The 16,231-nt window shown below is 46.8% G+C and overlaps 1 protein-coding gene across 3 annotated transcripts in view; it reads left to right on the top strand.

The window, feature by feature from the left end:
• Window positions 1-2,381: 2,381 nt before the first annotated feature.
• The window catches only part of LONRF2 (LON peptidase N-terminal domain and ring finger 2), a 35,450-nt gene continuing 21,600 nt past the window's right edge, over window positions 2,382-16,231 (top strand). For 2 of the 3 annotated variants that reach the window (XM_032100358.1, XM_032100357.1), the window contains exon 1: window positions 2,389-3,442. In XM_032100358.1, coding sequence (XP_031956249.1) covers window positions 2,692-3,442 — 751 coding nt within the window. In that variant the 5' untranslated portion in view covers window positions 2,389-2,691. Of the gene's footprint in view, window positions 3,443-16,231 lie in introns of all 3 variants that reach the window. The other variant, XR_004238386.1, reaches the window with a different exon arrangement.

Genomic DNA, 16,231 nt, shown 5'->3' with positions numbered 1-16,231 from the left:
CTGTATTAAAGTGGCTTTGTTGCTCAGATAAGGAAACAGCAAATACAAGTGCAGCCAGATGTACAAATGAACCATGTTCTGGAGCAAGAAGACTTATGAAAGAACACAGGTCCCAGAATAGGCATCGGGGAGAAGAGTGATGCAGGTGTGCTCAGACACAGGTGGCAAGCAATTCTGCTCTTGGGAAGCAGGGAAAAGATGGCACACTGTGCCAGTTTGAACAGCAGTGAGGTAATTTTGTTCACTTGGAAATAGATGTCTTGGAAAAAAGTAGAGGCTGCGTGCCAAGAGGCTATTGATCACATTGCTAAATAAAGTAGTAGCCCCACTTCATGGCAGGTTCTTCTAGAAGTGCCTGCTAAACATTGATGAGGAAAGGACTGGAGCCATCCCAGCACACCAGCCTGGCACGACACATGCACGGCAGCATGTGGAGGGGCTGACAGGCCATGTTCAATACCAGCCCCTGAGCCAGTGCCTCCCAAATCACCCATCGGAAGGGACAGATGGAGCTGAAGAGCCATCACACAGCAATCCAAAGACACGCAGGGAAAAGTGGTGTGACGGGAAGGACTTGCCTGCAGTCTTCTTCCACAGGAAAGCAAGGAGGGCAGCTGGAGAGTTCCCAGCCAAGGAGCCTAATTGCCAGATGAGTGGGATGGGGGCGGTCAGCAAAAATGCTGCTGCTCCTTGTTGGGGTCATAGGAACAAGAGAATAATGCTGTGGGGTGGCTCAAGCAGTGAGTCTGCATTTTCATCATCTGTCCAAGATTCTATGGCTTGCCCTTGATACCACAAAATAGAACTAGCCGCAATGTTTCTGTCCCCTATGCTATGAATAATGTCCCTAAGTGACTTAGATAAAATGGCAACGGGATTCCATTCCAGCTTAATTCCAAGTGAACATGTCAAGAAAGGGAATGATGAAATACTAACAGGATGCCAAGGTCACCTTCTGGATAGAAACCTTGAGCCAAGGAGGATGGTACAATTGTTGGAGGAGTGAACATTGCTCAAAGAATCAACTGTTAGAAGCACAAACAGTGCAAAATGGGTAAGTCATGGAGGAACTTACTGCAAACATCTTACAGTTCTGAAAACCAACAATACTTCTATAGCCATCATCCACCTGCTTCTTTATTGATCTAGACATCCTCGAGTCAGTCTTGCTACAGTTTCTAATCTATGATGCCAAGTAAGAGGAGGGTTTCACAGAGGTGTTGGAGGGGCTCGGATGGCTGGCGCTATCTTGGCAGTCAAGAGGTATCCTTTATCTGTCATGAATGGCTTTGAGGATCTGAGAAACAAAGGTCCTGCTCCTTGCTCTTAGCTGGTGTCCTTTGGTCATGCTTACTCCACCATGAATACTGATGCTTACTTAAGCCTGACTATGCAGTACATGACATAAACCATATACATTTAAAGAAAGTTAATACCGTACTATTTAGAAAATCAATACACTTTCATAGTATAAAAGATTATTTGGTACAATAGTTAATGAATGAGATTTTCCTGATGTGAGCTGAGGCTATTAGTTGGGAGCCAGAGGCCTAGCAGGAGAGAGGCAAAGCCAAAAATCCCCTCTGCTGTCCAGCTGCAGCCCAAAAAGCAGCTGGACATGGGTATCTCCCCATTGGATTGACAGGCTTTCCGCTTCTCAGAGCGGTTTGTTTACAGCTGTGTCTAAAATAAACGTTGCCTAATTTTTTTTTTTCCGCTCCTGTTATTCCTGTGGAGCAAGTTGGATTCCTCTCTGACTCACGCATGATTAACTAACTTCCAGCTGCATTATCTTTATTGTTGCAGCCGATCCACAAGCCAGCGCTCAGCACGACTCGTGGATCCCAAGCTGTGCTGGCGAGGCTGCCACTTACAGAAAAGGATTTTTTTTTCTAACAGTTGTGGGGTTTGGGAAATTTTATTATTTTTTATTTGTGTATGAATGTACTTACTTATTTATTTAAGAGACAGCAAGTACCTGCTTTCTCGGGGACCGGAGAAATAAAAAGAAACAACCGATAACACTCCCTGACCCACCCCGTGCGGTGCTGCTGGCGGAGACGCCGTGCCCGGTGGCCGGGCGGCGCCGAGGGGGGTCCCGGCGCACGGCGGGACGGGAGGCGATGGGACAGGAGGGTCCGGCAGTCCCGGCGAGGAAGCAGTTAAGGCCGGGCACCAGGAAACGGGAAGGAAGAGGCTGAGCTCAGCAGGAGCCGCACGGCGGAAGCCCCCCCAGCCCCGCTCCCGTTCCCGCTGGGAGCCGCCGCCGGACCGGGCGCACGTGCGGGAGCGGCGGCGCGGGGGCACGTGCGGGGGGGGCACGTGCGGGGGGGGGCACGTGCGGCACCGGCACCTGGCCGGCCGGGCGCGGGGCGGGGCGGGGGCAGGCAAGAGGAGCTCCCGCCGCGCCACCGCTGCTCCCGGGGAGACGGGGTCGTGTGCCGGCCTCGGGTGGTTTTACCCAACCGCTCGCCCCTTACATAAGCCGGGAGCCGGTCCGCCCCCCATTCCCACCGCCGTTCCCCCTTCCCCCTCCCGGGAGCCGCCCCCCTGCTGCAGAGATGTGACACGCCCCCTCTCCATCCCTCCCTCCCTTCCGTCGCCGTCCCCTCCCAGGAAGAAGCCGGAGTCGGCAGCGCCGCGGGCCCAGCATGGAGTAGGGCGGCCCGGGGCCGGCGGCGCCGCGCGGGCATGGAGCTGGGCCCGGGGCCCTGCGCGCTGCCGGCCGGGGCCAGGCCGGCGGCGGCGGCGGCGGGGGGGCCCTGCACCGAGATGCTGCAGGTGGCGGAGGAGGCCTTCCGCGGCGGCAACTTCGAGCTGGCGGCCGAGATCTACGGCTCGGAGCTGGCGGGGCTGCCGCAGCCCGAGCGGGGCCTGTGCCTCCGCCGCGCCGACGCGCTGGCCAGGGCCGGCCGCATGGCCGAGGCGCTGGACGCCTACGGCGCGGCGGCACGGCTGGCCCGGCTGCGGCCCGAGGAGCTGCGGGAGCTGGCGGAGAGCGTCGCCCTCAGCATCCGCGACAAGGAGCTGCGCCTCCCGCCCTGGGGGAGCGGCGCGGCCGGCGGCGGCGGGGCGGAGGGCGAGGGGCTGGGCGATCCGGCGTGCTGCCGCCCGCCCGAGCTCTTCGCCTGCCCGCTGTGCCGGCGGCTGCTGTGCGAGCCGGTGACCCTGCACTGCGGGCACACCCACTGCCGCCGCTGCGCCGAGCCTGGCGACTGCGGCCGCTGCCACCGCCCGCGCCGCCCCGCCGAGCCGACCCCTGCCGCCGCCGCCCCGCCGGCCGCCGGCCGCCCGCGGGTCAACGTGGTGCTGGGCAACCTGCTGCACAAGTGGTTCGGCGCCGAGAGCCGGGCGCGGCGGCTCCGCGCCGAGGGCGACGCGCTGCGGGAGCGCCAGGAGCTGCCGGCCGCCCTGGAGAAGTACAACCAGGCCCTAGAGATGGGTGAGTGGCGCCGGCGGGGAGAAGGAGGAGGAGGAGGGAGCGCGGCGCGGGCAGCGCTGCTCGCCAGCACCGGGCTGGCCCCCGCAGCCGGGCGGGGAGGGGGTTTGCGGTGAATGGTGGTAGAGGGCACCTGGGGGAGGTTACGAGCGGGAATCCTGCCAGCGGGTCTCCTCTCGCCCGCCCCCCGCTCCAGTGAATGGCTATTTTTGTTCCACTGGTATTTCTGTCCTTGCTCTGAAGGTGCCTGGTGTTTAGCTGCTCGCTGCCGATGACTCATTATGCAGTATTTCTAGCAAACCCGCTTTCCTATTTATGGGGAAGCCATCATTTAGTGTAGGATACGCCGTAGTGGTCGTGTTGAGCCCCGCCGCGGCTTCGTGGAAGAAATGAGTATGTGAATCATTCAGCTACGTGCAGCTGCACCTTCAGCAAGAGAAAAGCTTTGAAAACACCTAATGAGATATCAGTAGGTGTAAAGGCTCAGAAAATTTCCTTTATCTTACAGTGTGCAAAATACTTCAGATTAATTTGCGTTTAGCCTTGGAGAGATGGTCCGCCCGTGTTTTCAGTGTAGCCTCTTTGTTGGTATGCAGCATTTCTGTGTGCAGGGTGTTCTCTGAAGAGCTTGTCTTTAAATAAAAATGCCTGCCTTCCTCCTCTGCCAAACCGATGGCAGCCTTAGTTTATCAAAACCAGCTTGTTTTCAGGCTCTGCTCCGAGTAGTAGGTGGATCCTGCTCGCTCGGTTGTAGCCTTGTAGTAGTGGATGTGTGCGTGCGTGCGCCCGGCTTGTTTGCCCTGCGAGCGGTGGGGGTGGTACAACACCGTGAATGTCGGAGAGGCGTGGAGCTGGGGAGAGCCGGGATCTCGGCAAATCCCCCGGGATCTGCCGCTCCTCCGGTCTCAGCGTGATGGATGTCCGGTTTAGTCGAGGAGGAAGCGGAGAGAAAGCCTCCGTCGTTTTAACACTGACGAAATCCTGCGGGTAAATGTCTTTGAAAGATAAGTGTAGGGAAAACTGTGCTGCTCCTCTCTGAATGAGCTCCTTCCCTGCATTGAGTAAAATTGCTTTCCTTAATCCTGATTGTTACACGCAGGCATAAATGGCTCTGATTTTTTTTTTTTTTTTTTTTTTTTTTTTTTTTTTTTTTTTTTTTTTTTTTTAGTTTCTTTTGCTGTGGAGAGAAACAGTTTCACTGTTACGCTAGTCCTTGACTCACTTTCATTTTTTGCCACAGTTTCATGGTAGGCATTGGAGATCGAAGAGTTTGGGATGGGATAGCATAGCATACTATCTCCTCACAGCTGATGCTGGCTGCAGAAACTATTTCTTCTACTTTTCCAGCTAGATGTGACAAATTTTCAGTCCTAGCTGAGTGTCCCTATAAAACTATTACACGGTTTAGCTGAAGTAATCCCTATTTAAGTAGGGCAGGATGGAGCCCAAGAAGGAAGGTGAAGCAGAGGGAGGGGAGAGGCTTAATGTAGGTCACTGGTAGATACGGTGACTTTTCAGTAGTGAAGCCTCCTAATATTTTGGGTTCAGGGTCCTACTGCTGGGGAAAATAGCATCTTGTCGACGAAATTATGTTTGAAGAGTTTTTTAGAGAACTCTTTCTCACTGTTGTCTCTGCTTCTTGCTGTGTCTGCATGGGGGTGAAAGGAGAGGGAAGACTGCAGTGTGCTGCTGGTGTTCTCACACAGCACGTCTCCTTCCCCTTCCTGTCGCTGGAGTACAATCTCCAGCTATGGCTGCTGTGCATCAGGGTCTCAAGATAACTCTTTTGCAGTGTCCTTATTTCTGTCTTTAGTGATTTCCAAGCAGCCTGGGAATGTGTTCAGAAAGTCTTCACTCTGTCAGTGGCACTAAATTTTTTCTTTTCAATAAAATTGTAATTGGAAATAATAACAGGTGTCTTGCTAGCTTTTGAAAACTAAAAGCTAAAGGCTTATGTGTTGTAACTTCCCTAGACATGTGGGGAAGGATCCTGTAGTGGATCTGAATTCCTGCTGATGAAGGGCAGCCCATGCCCCCAGCCCATCATCTTTTTTGATGTTTTCTGCATGCCGGTGCTGTTTCTCACAAATTGAACCGCTATGTAGGAGTCTCATGTTCTTAAATTCTCGCCACATGTTTATCAGGTACTGCTTTTCAGCATGCTGGAGTTGCCTTCTTGTTTTCCAGCCAAGTATCTTGGTAAATAAAGAAAAAAAAAAGAAAACCCCATGGCTCTTTTCTAACTGTTCAGTACTTAAATGTTGGCATATGGGTGACTTAAATGCACAGGGCAGCCCTAAGAGTCGCACCATGTGCCTGAGAGAATTGTCCAAATGTTTCCTGAGGTCTGTCAAGCTCGTGACTATGACCATTTCCCTGGGGAGCCTGTTCCAGTGCCCAGCCACCCTCTGGGTGAAAAATCTTTTCCTAAAATCCAACCTAACCCCCCCCCCCCAGACTCAGCTTCATGCTGTTTCCTCAGGTCCTATCCCTGGTCCTGAGAAAAGAGATCAGTATCTGGCCCTCTGCTTCCCCTTGTGAGGAAGCTGTAGACTGCGGTGAGGTGTCCCCTCCGTTTCCTCTACTACAGGCTGAACACAGTTCTAATGTGTGAGAAAATAACTTTTTTTACAACCTGCAAATGCTTGTGTATTGCTATTGAGTGTAAAGGGCCTGGGTATCGTTAAAATTTCTTTTTAGCGACTGAAGGCACATGAACACATTGATTATACAATTGTGGTATAAAGTTAGGTAAAATTTCAGGTTTCTTGGCAGTACGTGCACTTCAGTGGGATATTTTTACTGGTGTTTTTTGTGGAATACTTTCCTACTCCATTTGTAACAACTAGCCTTGTGTGATGCAATATTAAAGCAAGTTTTCCTATCACTTTGCTCATTCTGATTGTGGCCTTCTCTCTTCTGATTCACACTTTAGTTTTCAAGGTGCTTCAATTCTTGAATTACGTTCCTGGTGCAATCTGAAATGTCTGGTACGTATTTCAGGCCTAGGAAGAGGTCTACATGCCTTCAAGTTGTCAACTTTTTCTAGTTGAACTAGTTAGTCTTACAAATGCATACTCTTAGCATGTATGTTCATCTTTTGTCCTTAACAATGACATCTACAACAGCACTGCTGCTCCCATGTTCACTCTCACAGTCTGCTATGGATTCAGGTGTGGTTGAGTAGGGGTTTTTGTTCTTAAGAAAATCAGCTTTGCTATTTGATCCTTCCAGTCTTGAGATGTGATCTCTTCTGTTTAATACAAAGTCACTGCCTTTTTTTTTTTTTTTTTTGCTGCTATAGACATTGGAATAGATCCTACATTATTGTAAGGTATCTAATTACCGCAGCTTCAAAGCAAGCACATGTCAAGCTGCTTGAAAGAAAGCATTTGTTTCCAGATGGAGCACTTTTTGTGCCAAGCTTTATGGTGTTCAGCCATCGTAATATCAAGTATTGTCCAAATGTTGCTCTCATGGCTATTAACCCAGCTTTCTGAATTTCATTTGTGTGGAAATCAGAGGTGGGCTTCCTCTCTGACATCCCTTATTTTTTAACTAGTCTTTTGATTGTATGAACTCCTAAGTTAATTAAGCTGAAATATATGATATATGTGTGCAGGATTGCTTTGTTTGTGGGGTTGTTTTCTTTTGTTTGTTTGGGTCTTTTTGTGTGGTATGTGCTTTCTGCACCCTTTTTTCTTTCACCTGCTGCTCTCTCTGATGGAGATACTCTCTGGAGGGACTGTGCTTGGGAGGAGTACAGTCTTTTCCTTATATCCAGGCTCCTTAAGCTGTGTGCCTGAAGTTAATGTAAGCTCAATTTCAGTGACAAATTATTGTATTTTAAGGATGTGCTTTTGGGAGTGTGTTCTGGTTTTGGCTTTTTTTATTTCTCCAAAGCAGTTCTCAGTTACAGAGGCAACAGGTGTCTGTGTTACTTCATTGGGAAGATTGTGAATAGAGCTTTCCTCAAGTACATCTCTAAAAGAGATGAAGCTATCCTCTGAGTGAGGGTACATTCATAAGCCAACATGCGTGCAGAGTGTGAGAAGTTTGGGGTGGTCTTGGGTCATACCTTAAGCCAGAATTTCTCTGTGCCCTTCTTTGTATCGAGACAGCCTGTTAGCATCCTGTGCCTTTCCTGTAAGTAAGTCTGAAGACATCTGCTCAGGGATACAAAGCCCGGGGGTGTAGTTCTGTGGCTCCTGTTGCTGCTGGTTTGTAGCAGTTCTGGTTCCTGGGCTGTGTCAGCAGTTGCAGGTCTTGGGTGGTCTCTCAAGCCTGCCCGCAGGGCTGTGGCTCTGCTGGGAAGGGCTGTGACCCTGTTGTGCCCACCTGACCCTAATCTTGAATGAGCTTCTTTGGGTGTGGAGGGGTGACTCTGCCCTGGCTCCTCTGGTGTGATGGAGCAGTTTCTTGTTTGCTTGCTGTGTGCTGTACAGTGGGGTCCCAGCAGGGTGGCACACATCCTATTTGGACACTGGCGTTCCAGGACACCCTGTTTCTGTGTGAGACATGTTGGCTTCAGTGTGTAATTACCCGCTGCTGCAAAGTTTATCAGGCCTGAGAAGATCATTGATTCTGGAGAGCTGTAAGAGCTCAGCAAACACTCAAAGAGGTTTTGTTTACTTCTAGTGTGATGGGCTGTTTCTGAGCAGAAATATGATTGTCCTGGGGCAGGGGGGGATAGCTGATGCATGCAGCTCCTCACATTGCCCAGGATTTTAGTACCACCCCTCCATTTCAGAATGAGCACGTTGGAGATAAAGCTCAACTCTATCACACAGTTTTGAAAACACAGTGAAAGATAGAGGACTTTGGAAGAAAAGGCTCCTTTGCACATACATCTATGTGGATCTTTGTTTCAAGTGGATAAAGGATGGTGTAGGAAAGGCCAAGGAGAGGAAGTGAGTTTGTACCAAGCCCAAAGCAGCATCAGAAGTAGCAGTGCTGCCAGGCAAGCAGGGGAGATGCTGCTGTGTAGGCACTGGGGATGCTGCATCTCCCAGGGTGAAGAGCTTCTCACTGACCTCTGGCCCATGGGGTGGTGGATGTGGTGTTGCTAGAAACAAAATGCAGGAGCTTTCCTGAGCTTTGGTGGAAAGAGGAAAATCTGCTTCTCTTGGACAGATGTTGGAGAACCCTCCCCCCTCATCCCAGTGCATGAGCACCATAAATTGGTCTGATCCAAAAGAAAGCTTATTGTGGCTGCTCAACACTAATTACTTTTGTGGTCAAGCAATTAATGGAGATTTATCTGATGCTTTCCACATTCTCTCGTTGTAAGAATTGAATTAAGGGGGTGGGGGCAGGCCAGGAGGCAGTAGAAAAGAGACACAAGGGAAGCTACAGACCTTCAATGCAAGTTGATTCAAGAACAATTGCTGTAGATTTTCCTGCTAGGTAAATGACAGGTTGTGGGGTTGCACTCCTTCTTGAAGAGCATGGCATAGATAAAACTTCAAGCCAAGCATTCTTGGGAGTTAGACTGAGTGCTTACAGCTATGAGATAAGTATGGGCAAGTATTCTGCCATGCCCCAGAAATAATTTGTGTAAGCGATTGGAAAAAACATGGACCCTGTTCTAAGTCAACAGAATCTCTATTAAGCACACAGGAGTATTTATAGGATTCTTGTTTACAGATTGTAGAATCAAAGCTATGCAGCCAGTAAGTAAGAGACTAACCAATCATACAAAGAAATGGCAGAACCCATGTTTCTTGCTGCTTTATCTCGGACACTCTCACACATCCCACAGAGCCTCCACGGCCCAGTGTTCTGGGCCACTTAATTGAAACATTCTCACATAGGTATTTATGGCTGCAGATGATCTTTGGTACGCACTTTCTCATGGGAAAAAGGTTCTTGTCAAGGTTGACCAGGAGCAGCCACTTCTACAACTTGCTTGGGCATTTTCCTTCCATGCCTATGTCTGAGTTGTTTCAGATAAGGGAGAAAGGATGATCAGAATTTCTTGGTGGACTTGGTGGAACAGCCTTCAGGTGCTTTCCTACTGCAGCCCTGACTGGTGATGGATTCGTCTGTTAGTCCTGGGTCAGGGTCAGAAGAAGCAGAGTCTCGGTCTGTAAAGGGAAGCTACTGAACTCTCTTTAGAGAGCTGTGCTTAAATTTTTATGGAGGTGGCTGATGCCATCGTATGTGTTTTATTAATTCTGCTGCTTTGTAAAGTTGTGCCTTCGTTAATGGTGTGTTTGCCCCAAAGTCTCATTCGAAGAATACTGCTAGAGAGTGTCTACATGGACTTGTATGTGAATTATATGTATTAGAACACTTTAATGGGCTCTTCTTTTGTACACCATTTCTAGGAGGCTGCTATTAAAAGATAAGATCGTTTGTCTTTTCCTGATATGGTAAAAAGGATGTTGGCCAAATTTTCCTTCCTCACAGGGTCTTGAGTACACTTTCCTGTTTGAAGTAGTGAAGAAGTAAATCTTTGATGTTGTACCAGCCATTTAGCAAAAACAACAGAAAAGCCATGGTAGACAGCTGTCATGACTCCTCCTGCAACAGCAACTGGTTCAGTCATTTTAATAATTTATCAGAAGAATATTTAATTTTGTAACTCCTAAAGGAAGGTGACTTTAAAAGAAGAATGAGAGAGGTAGTGTTTCTGAAATTACCTGCTACAAAAAATAGTAGTTGCTTGCTGCTTAGAGGAGTTGTGCTAAAAAAGGAACTTTCCCATCCATCTTTAAAATCATATCTTGGAATCCTCTTAAAGTGTGTCTCCAAAACCTCTTTGTGCTGTTCTACACAGACAGAAGAATGTGTAAAAGTAGGAGTCAAGGTTACCTGGAGACTGTTGCAGTCATACTAGCATTATTTTTAAACTTGAAATATTTTGCAGAGTTCTGCCCCTCAGTGCCTCCCTCACCCCACCTCGTTCCCCTGTTTTACTGTGAACTAGTGCTTGAAAAACAGTAGTAGATACTTCATATATGTCACCACTGGAAATATGTCAAGTTGTTTGGAGTGGAAGCTCATGTTACTCTTGGTTTGTACAGAGCTTGTGGTTGAGTGCTCAGGTCCTGTAGCTGGATCTCTGGAAGTTTTTTTCCTTCTTGCAGAGGGTCTGCTGAAGGAGGGTCTGCTTCTTGCCAAGCTGCAAGACCAGAGCCAAGGTGATCAGGAGGCTTATTCGTCACTGGTGAAGGGAAGAAGGCATCATGCTGTACAGTAGACAGTCTTGCTGTGGGTTTTTGGTTTTTTGTGTTGTTTTTTTTTTAAAGTAATTAATATTGCTCATGTAACTTACCCCATCTTAAATGGAACAGAATTGTATTTTCCCCTTCCCCTTCATGTATATAACCCAGATGTAATTTCCTATAAATAATTGAACTACTTCAGCAATCCTTGAGAATGAACTATATGTACTTATCAAAGTTTGAAGAATTTTTGAAGTCTCTTCAAACAGCATACTCTTCTTTTTTTCTTTGATAAAGTATAACAGAATGTCTTTTGCTTTTGAGAGAAGACATTTATAGAACTGACTCGTGCTTCCTTATCTTAAAATTAGTAGGATATTGCAGGACTCTTTTCTTTTTGCAAATATAGTAAGTGATCACTCTATTTGAGGACAGAAGGGGTGAGGTAGTAACTGAGAAGGAAGAGGGTCCTTTTTGCAAAAGTCAGAAATTCTGAAACAAGCTTTAACTGGAAAAAGAGCTTAAGAAGACCTGAAGGGTAACTTGTAGAAATGTAGCTTATGTACTAATTATGTCAAAGAAGGCTACTAGGTTGTCGCTGGTGACAGTAGTTTTATGATAGAATATCTGGCTGTAAATTTATCTTGTTAAACTGTGATCGTGGGAGACCTACTTGGCTGGCCCTGCCTGTCTGCGAATTACAGTGGTGTCTTTGGAGTCTCCTTGCAGTCACAGGTTCTTGTGCACCTAGCATAGGTCCCTGTTTCTTTGGGCGGGTCAGAACTTTTCCTTGGGTGCTTTGGACATCTGGCAGGGGGTTGACCCCTTGAGGTTCTTGGTTTTGATTTTGAATCTTGTTTGTTATATCATACTTCGATCTGTAGATATCTTGATTTGAGGCAGTCTCTGTACCTGCTGTGTGAGAGGATAATTCCGTTCTGACTGAGGCTTGGTAGGAAACCTTTCCCAGCCTTGAACTAAGTCCTGGGTGAATTAGTAAGCATTGAAAAATGAGTCATATTTGTGTACTTACTGCTTTTATTATACTAGTGCCAAGAGGCCATAGATGGACTTGGGGTACATCACGTGAAGCAGCCCAAATGTCCAAAGGGTAGAATGGGAACTGAAAATACTGGGAGGGAGTGTTGCTTCATGCTATATTACCTGGAAAGAGTAGCAGACATCTAGCAGAGTGTTGAAAGATTGGGATTTGCATAGGAGGGAGCAATGGTCTAATATATTACACTTAACTCTGTGCTGGGACATTCTTGAATTTGGGACTTTGCTGCTGCAATTCATGACTTACGGGTTTGGGAAGAAGGTTATCATTGGCTTTGGAGTTGTGGGCATGCAGACTAAACTGTATGTTAATGTAATTGGTCTGGCATGCTTCTGCCTCATGAGGCCAAAGGTACAGCACAAAAGCGAGGGTGCAAAGTTAGCTGCATCATCTGTAGCAGCTCTTCTGGGTAGCATACAACTTCCCTCACAGTGTTTCTCCTGAGTAATGGTGGGTGTAGTGATTAGCTGTGCTTAGCAGTGATGACAGTCCAGCTTTAAATAACATACGGAGCTTCCTAGCTGAGGACTTACTGAGCCTGAAATAAAACTGCTTAGAATCTAAAGCATTTTGTTCAGCACACTGCAAGATCTGTGTTCTTAAGCCTGGGCTTTTGGACAGCAAAATACAGAGGCCGGAAAGAAATGAGTTCAATCTTAAAATTACATCTTCCTAAAAATTGGTGGCACAGGCTCCAAGTGGAGGATGGTGGTGCCCTGAGCTCCTCATGCTCACCACAGCCTATTTCAAGAGTTCCTAAGGCCATACACTACTGTCTGCCAGTGTTGATCCCTTGGTCCCCCGGGGGAAATGGGTGTTACATTTGCCTGCAGAGTACTGTTCACAAGTGCCTGCCTTGTAAGTGCAGTGGAAGGGTGCTTGATTGCACAAGTAGATTTCTGGAGGAAGAGCCATCTTTTATTGCATTCTCTGTGCGCTAAAAGCTCTTGCATGTTTTCTCTGGGGTCTTTGATCACTTCAGGAAGATGCCGGTGATGTAAATGCAAGGAGGAAAAGCCATAATATTCAGAAAGTATGTATACTTTTTAAAGTCCAGCTGTTAATCCAGTTAAGGTAGACTGATGATTTAGAAAACATGGGTTTGCTGATTGCAGGTATGTGGTCATGTTCATTGCCCTCCATAATCAGGTTTGGGAAGCTGACCCTGGTTTCCATCTTTGCTGTGAAATGAAGTTTTATTTTAATGTCTTGAATGTCTTTATTACTTCTGCTAATTATTTTATCTAAACTGCCCCTTTCTCTTTGCCACCCCCTTTTCCCCTACCAAACATTCTGTGCCTCCATTTTCTGTGTGTGGACTTGTCATGCTTACATGAAGTTTGGAGGAGAAAAGCTAATTTGCTATTCAGTTATTTACTAGAACTTGCTAATTTCTCACTGAAATGAAGATACATGCTTCATATTATTTTTCAAGCTTATTAAAAGGCTTTCAATACTGAATTGTTCAGAACTAAATGCATAATGTAGCAAAACAAGCCAAATTTCTTTCTCTTTCCAGGGCAGAAGTTTCTTTAAAATGTGAGAGAAGTTTCTGCTGAAATACTGTGCAGGCTGACTCTTAAAAGCAAGACTGAAAGGTGTTTGTGATGACACTGTTTCAGTTCTGCTCATGCCTTCAAGGAAATGTGCTTAGTATTGAGATATGTGCGAATAAGATGCGATTTTCTACAAAGAATTGTTAGCTAAGGAGAATTAGAGAGTTCTAGCAACTTTAAGCTTGCTCTTTCTGTTCTGAGTTCCTGGAAGAAATGGCAGTGTAGTTTATTACAGTAAAACTTCTATCATCATCTGCGCTCAGTTGGGCAAATTCTCGTAATTGCTCTAACTGCCTTCCTGGCACAAGGAAATTTTGTGGAGCCCTGTTGTCCTACCAACCTTCCAAACTCAACAGAATAGTTTTTTTAAAAGCTTGAATACTTGGGCATATCTGGAAAAGTAATTTCGGGTGTTAGCTTCTGCATAAGTAAAAGCACAGTGTAACAAACATGCAGATGAGCACAAAGGTGGTGTGAGAGGAAAATTATTGATTTTGGAGAAATCCAAGTTGACAACCACGCTCAGAATAGGCAATATTTGGTGGTCCAAAGGAGGGTCCAGGAGGCAAAGACCCAAACAATATGTCTGTTCTGGGCCCTGTATGGGCCAGGGTTTGTCTGGTACAGTGAGATTATGGCTGGGGGGAAGGGAGATGCTTGGGAAGACTTCCAGGACTTGTGTCTTGGAGGAAGTCTCTGTGTCCCAGCTGCCTGGAGCTGCAGATCCTGGGAGCCTCAGTACTGCATCCCTGATGCTGACAAGGACATAAATTTTGCTGTGCAGCTGTGGATTCCCAGGAGGAGTTGGATTCACAAAATGCCATCTGCTGGTGTTGTGGAAACAGTAAAATTTTCTACACTTTTCTTTTTTAATTTGGCCTGAAATAATAAGTCATTTCATAAAAGAAATCTTTTTTTCCCCTGCTCTTTATCTCCAGAAGAGAGAATGAGTGCCTTATTTTAAAACAAACTTTTGACTACTATTGTGCAGTTTTTTCTTTTGGGATTGTTTCTTCGGGTTTGTTTTTTGGGTTGTTTTTTTTTTTTTAATTGCAAATACTGTAGAGTCAAAATGTTACAGAGTTGAAAGGGACCTTAAAGATCATCTAGTCCCAACCCACCTGCCATGGGCCAGGACACTTTCCGCTAGACCACTGGGTTGGGAGGCTCGAGGCATTGTCCAGCCTGGCCTTGAACACTGGCATCCTTGTATACTGGCATCTAGCAGTATTCACAAACTCTGTACACCCTCAAGGCCTCTCTTGCCACCTTCTGTGACTAATTATTTTCATCACAGCATTTACTGTGGCATGGAACAACTCGATATCATGGCGCTTACAAGAAACACTGTAGTTATTTAGGCTGCAGCTGGATATTCACTTTTTCGTCCCACTTCCACGTGCACCCTGAGTTGGAGTCAGCCAGCTGATGCCTCAGTTCCACTGACAAAGAATGAGGTTTCAGTCCATCTAGCTTTGCCCTGATGAGACGTGGACCCTCCTGGGACAGTCCTGCTGATAGCAGGAGGCTGGGAATTAGGAATGCATTGGTTGGGTGTAGAGCCAGTAAGATTTCAGGCTGCACTGCTTGCTCTGTGAGTGAGGTGAGCCTGAATGGAGGTGGCTGGGCACCACTCTAGCTATGGCATCTAGTCTAGATACTTCATCTCCCTGTAGAAGACCTGTTACAGTGTGGCCTCATAAATGCTGTTCTCTTTAGCAAAGCTGTTTGGTTTGTTGGGGTTTTTTATCCTTTCTCTCAGTTAACTAAACATTCCTTGCCAGTTACTCATTAAGATGGGCCGGCCACACCTTATGCTTTCTGACTGAGTCTCAGTGAAGGAGAGGTATGAGCCCTGAGTACATGTAGCTTTTTCTGGCTTGCCTCCATGTTGGTTTATTTTCTTTTCATATTGTGAGACCCTTTAGACTGTGCTTCAGGAGGATCTGCAGCCTTTGCCACAGTGTTGTGCTCTGCGATGGCTTTTTTTTGCTTAAAACGTTTGCACTGAAGACAAGTTCCTGAAAAGGAGCTGGTGAAGCTGTTCTCTCTCTGGGTTTGTTGGATGTACGAACCATTCTGAAGAGTGCTGGAAAGCATCAGTGTGGTTAAAATGTGCAGTAGTGAACAGAAGCAGCAAGCTGACTTGCTTTGCCCCCTAATCTCATACTGCTTCCTTTCCCTATGGTGCCAGAAATACCTCCCCACCCCACACCCTGCTTTCTGTTGAGGTACCTAACTTCTTGCTGCTTCTACCTCCCTCTGCATACCCTGAACCTGGATACCCTAGAGCAGACAAAGATGGAAATACAAAGTATGCATTACTTACTGTTCAAATGCAGCTAAACTAAATAGTTTCATATTTGAGCATCTGCTAAAAGAAAAAAAACTTGCTTGGAGATCTTAGATTAATTGCTTTCGATTTTATTTAACTTGCCGTCTTTTAAAAAACTATTAGGTAGAAATGTGGGTCACTCCATGCAGCAGTCTGCACGTGTAGTAGTTAAAAAAACCCCTCAACAAACCATGACAAAACACACAAGCAAAAAACAGCACAGAACCCCAGCACCTTATTAACATGTGAGCTTTTTTAGAGCTCTTTAAGTGTAGTCTCTAGCTGTCACTGTCTGAGACCAGTGGGGAAGCATCAGCCCAGATCTGTTGTTCTGCAGTTAGTATATCTGTCGTCAGTCCACACTACAGCCAAAAAAGGCAACACTCCTTGCTGCTTCTTTCCTTCTCATCCAGTGTCCTGGCACTCAAGTTTGCGTGGCTGTACAGTGAACTAGCCAAGGGGAAACCGATCCTCTTAAACCTTTCTATTTATTTGTTGCTATTTGATGAGATTGATAGCTGGACTGAAATTCTCACAGAGTCAGAATTTACTTGTGAGAATATTACAGTGAAATTCTGCAGCTTTAGTAAAACTCACAGAGAAGGCTAAGAAGATACCAATAAGAGAAGATGTTCTGGACACAAGGGGAGGATGTTCTTCTTGTGGGACATT

This window comes from Corvus moneduloides, chromosome 2, assembly GCF_009650955.1.
Source record: "Corvus moneduloides isolate bCorMon1 chromosome 2, bCorMon1.pri, whole genome shotgun sequence".
NCBI lineage: Eukaryota > Metazoa > Chordata > Aves > Passeriformes > Corvidae > Corvus > Corvus moneduloides.
The sequence above is the reverse complement of the archived record's forward strand: the minus strand, read 5'-3'. Positions and strand labels throughout refer to the sequence as shown.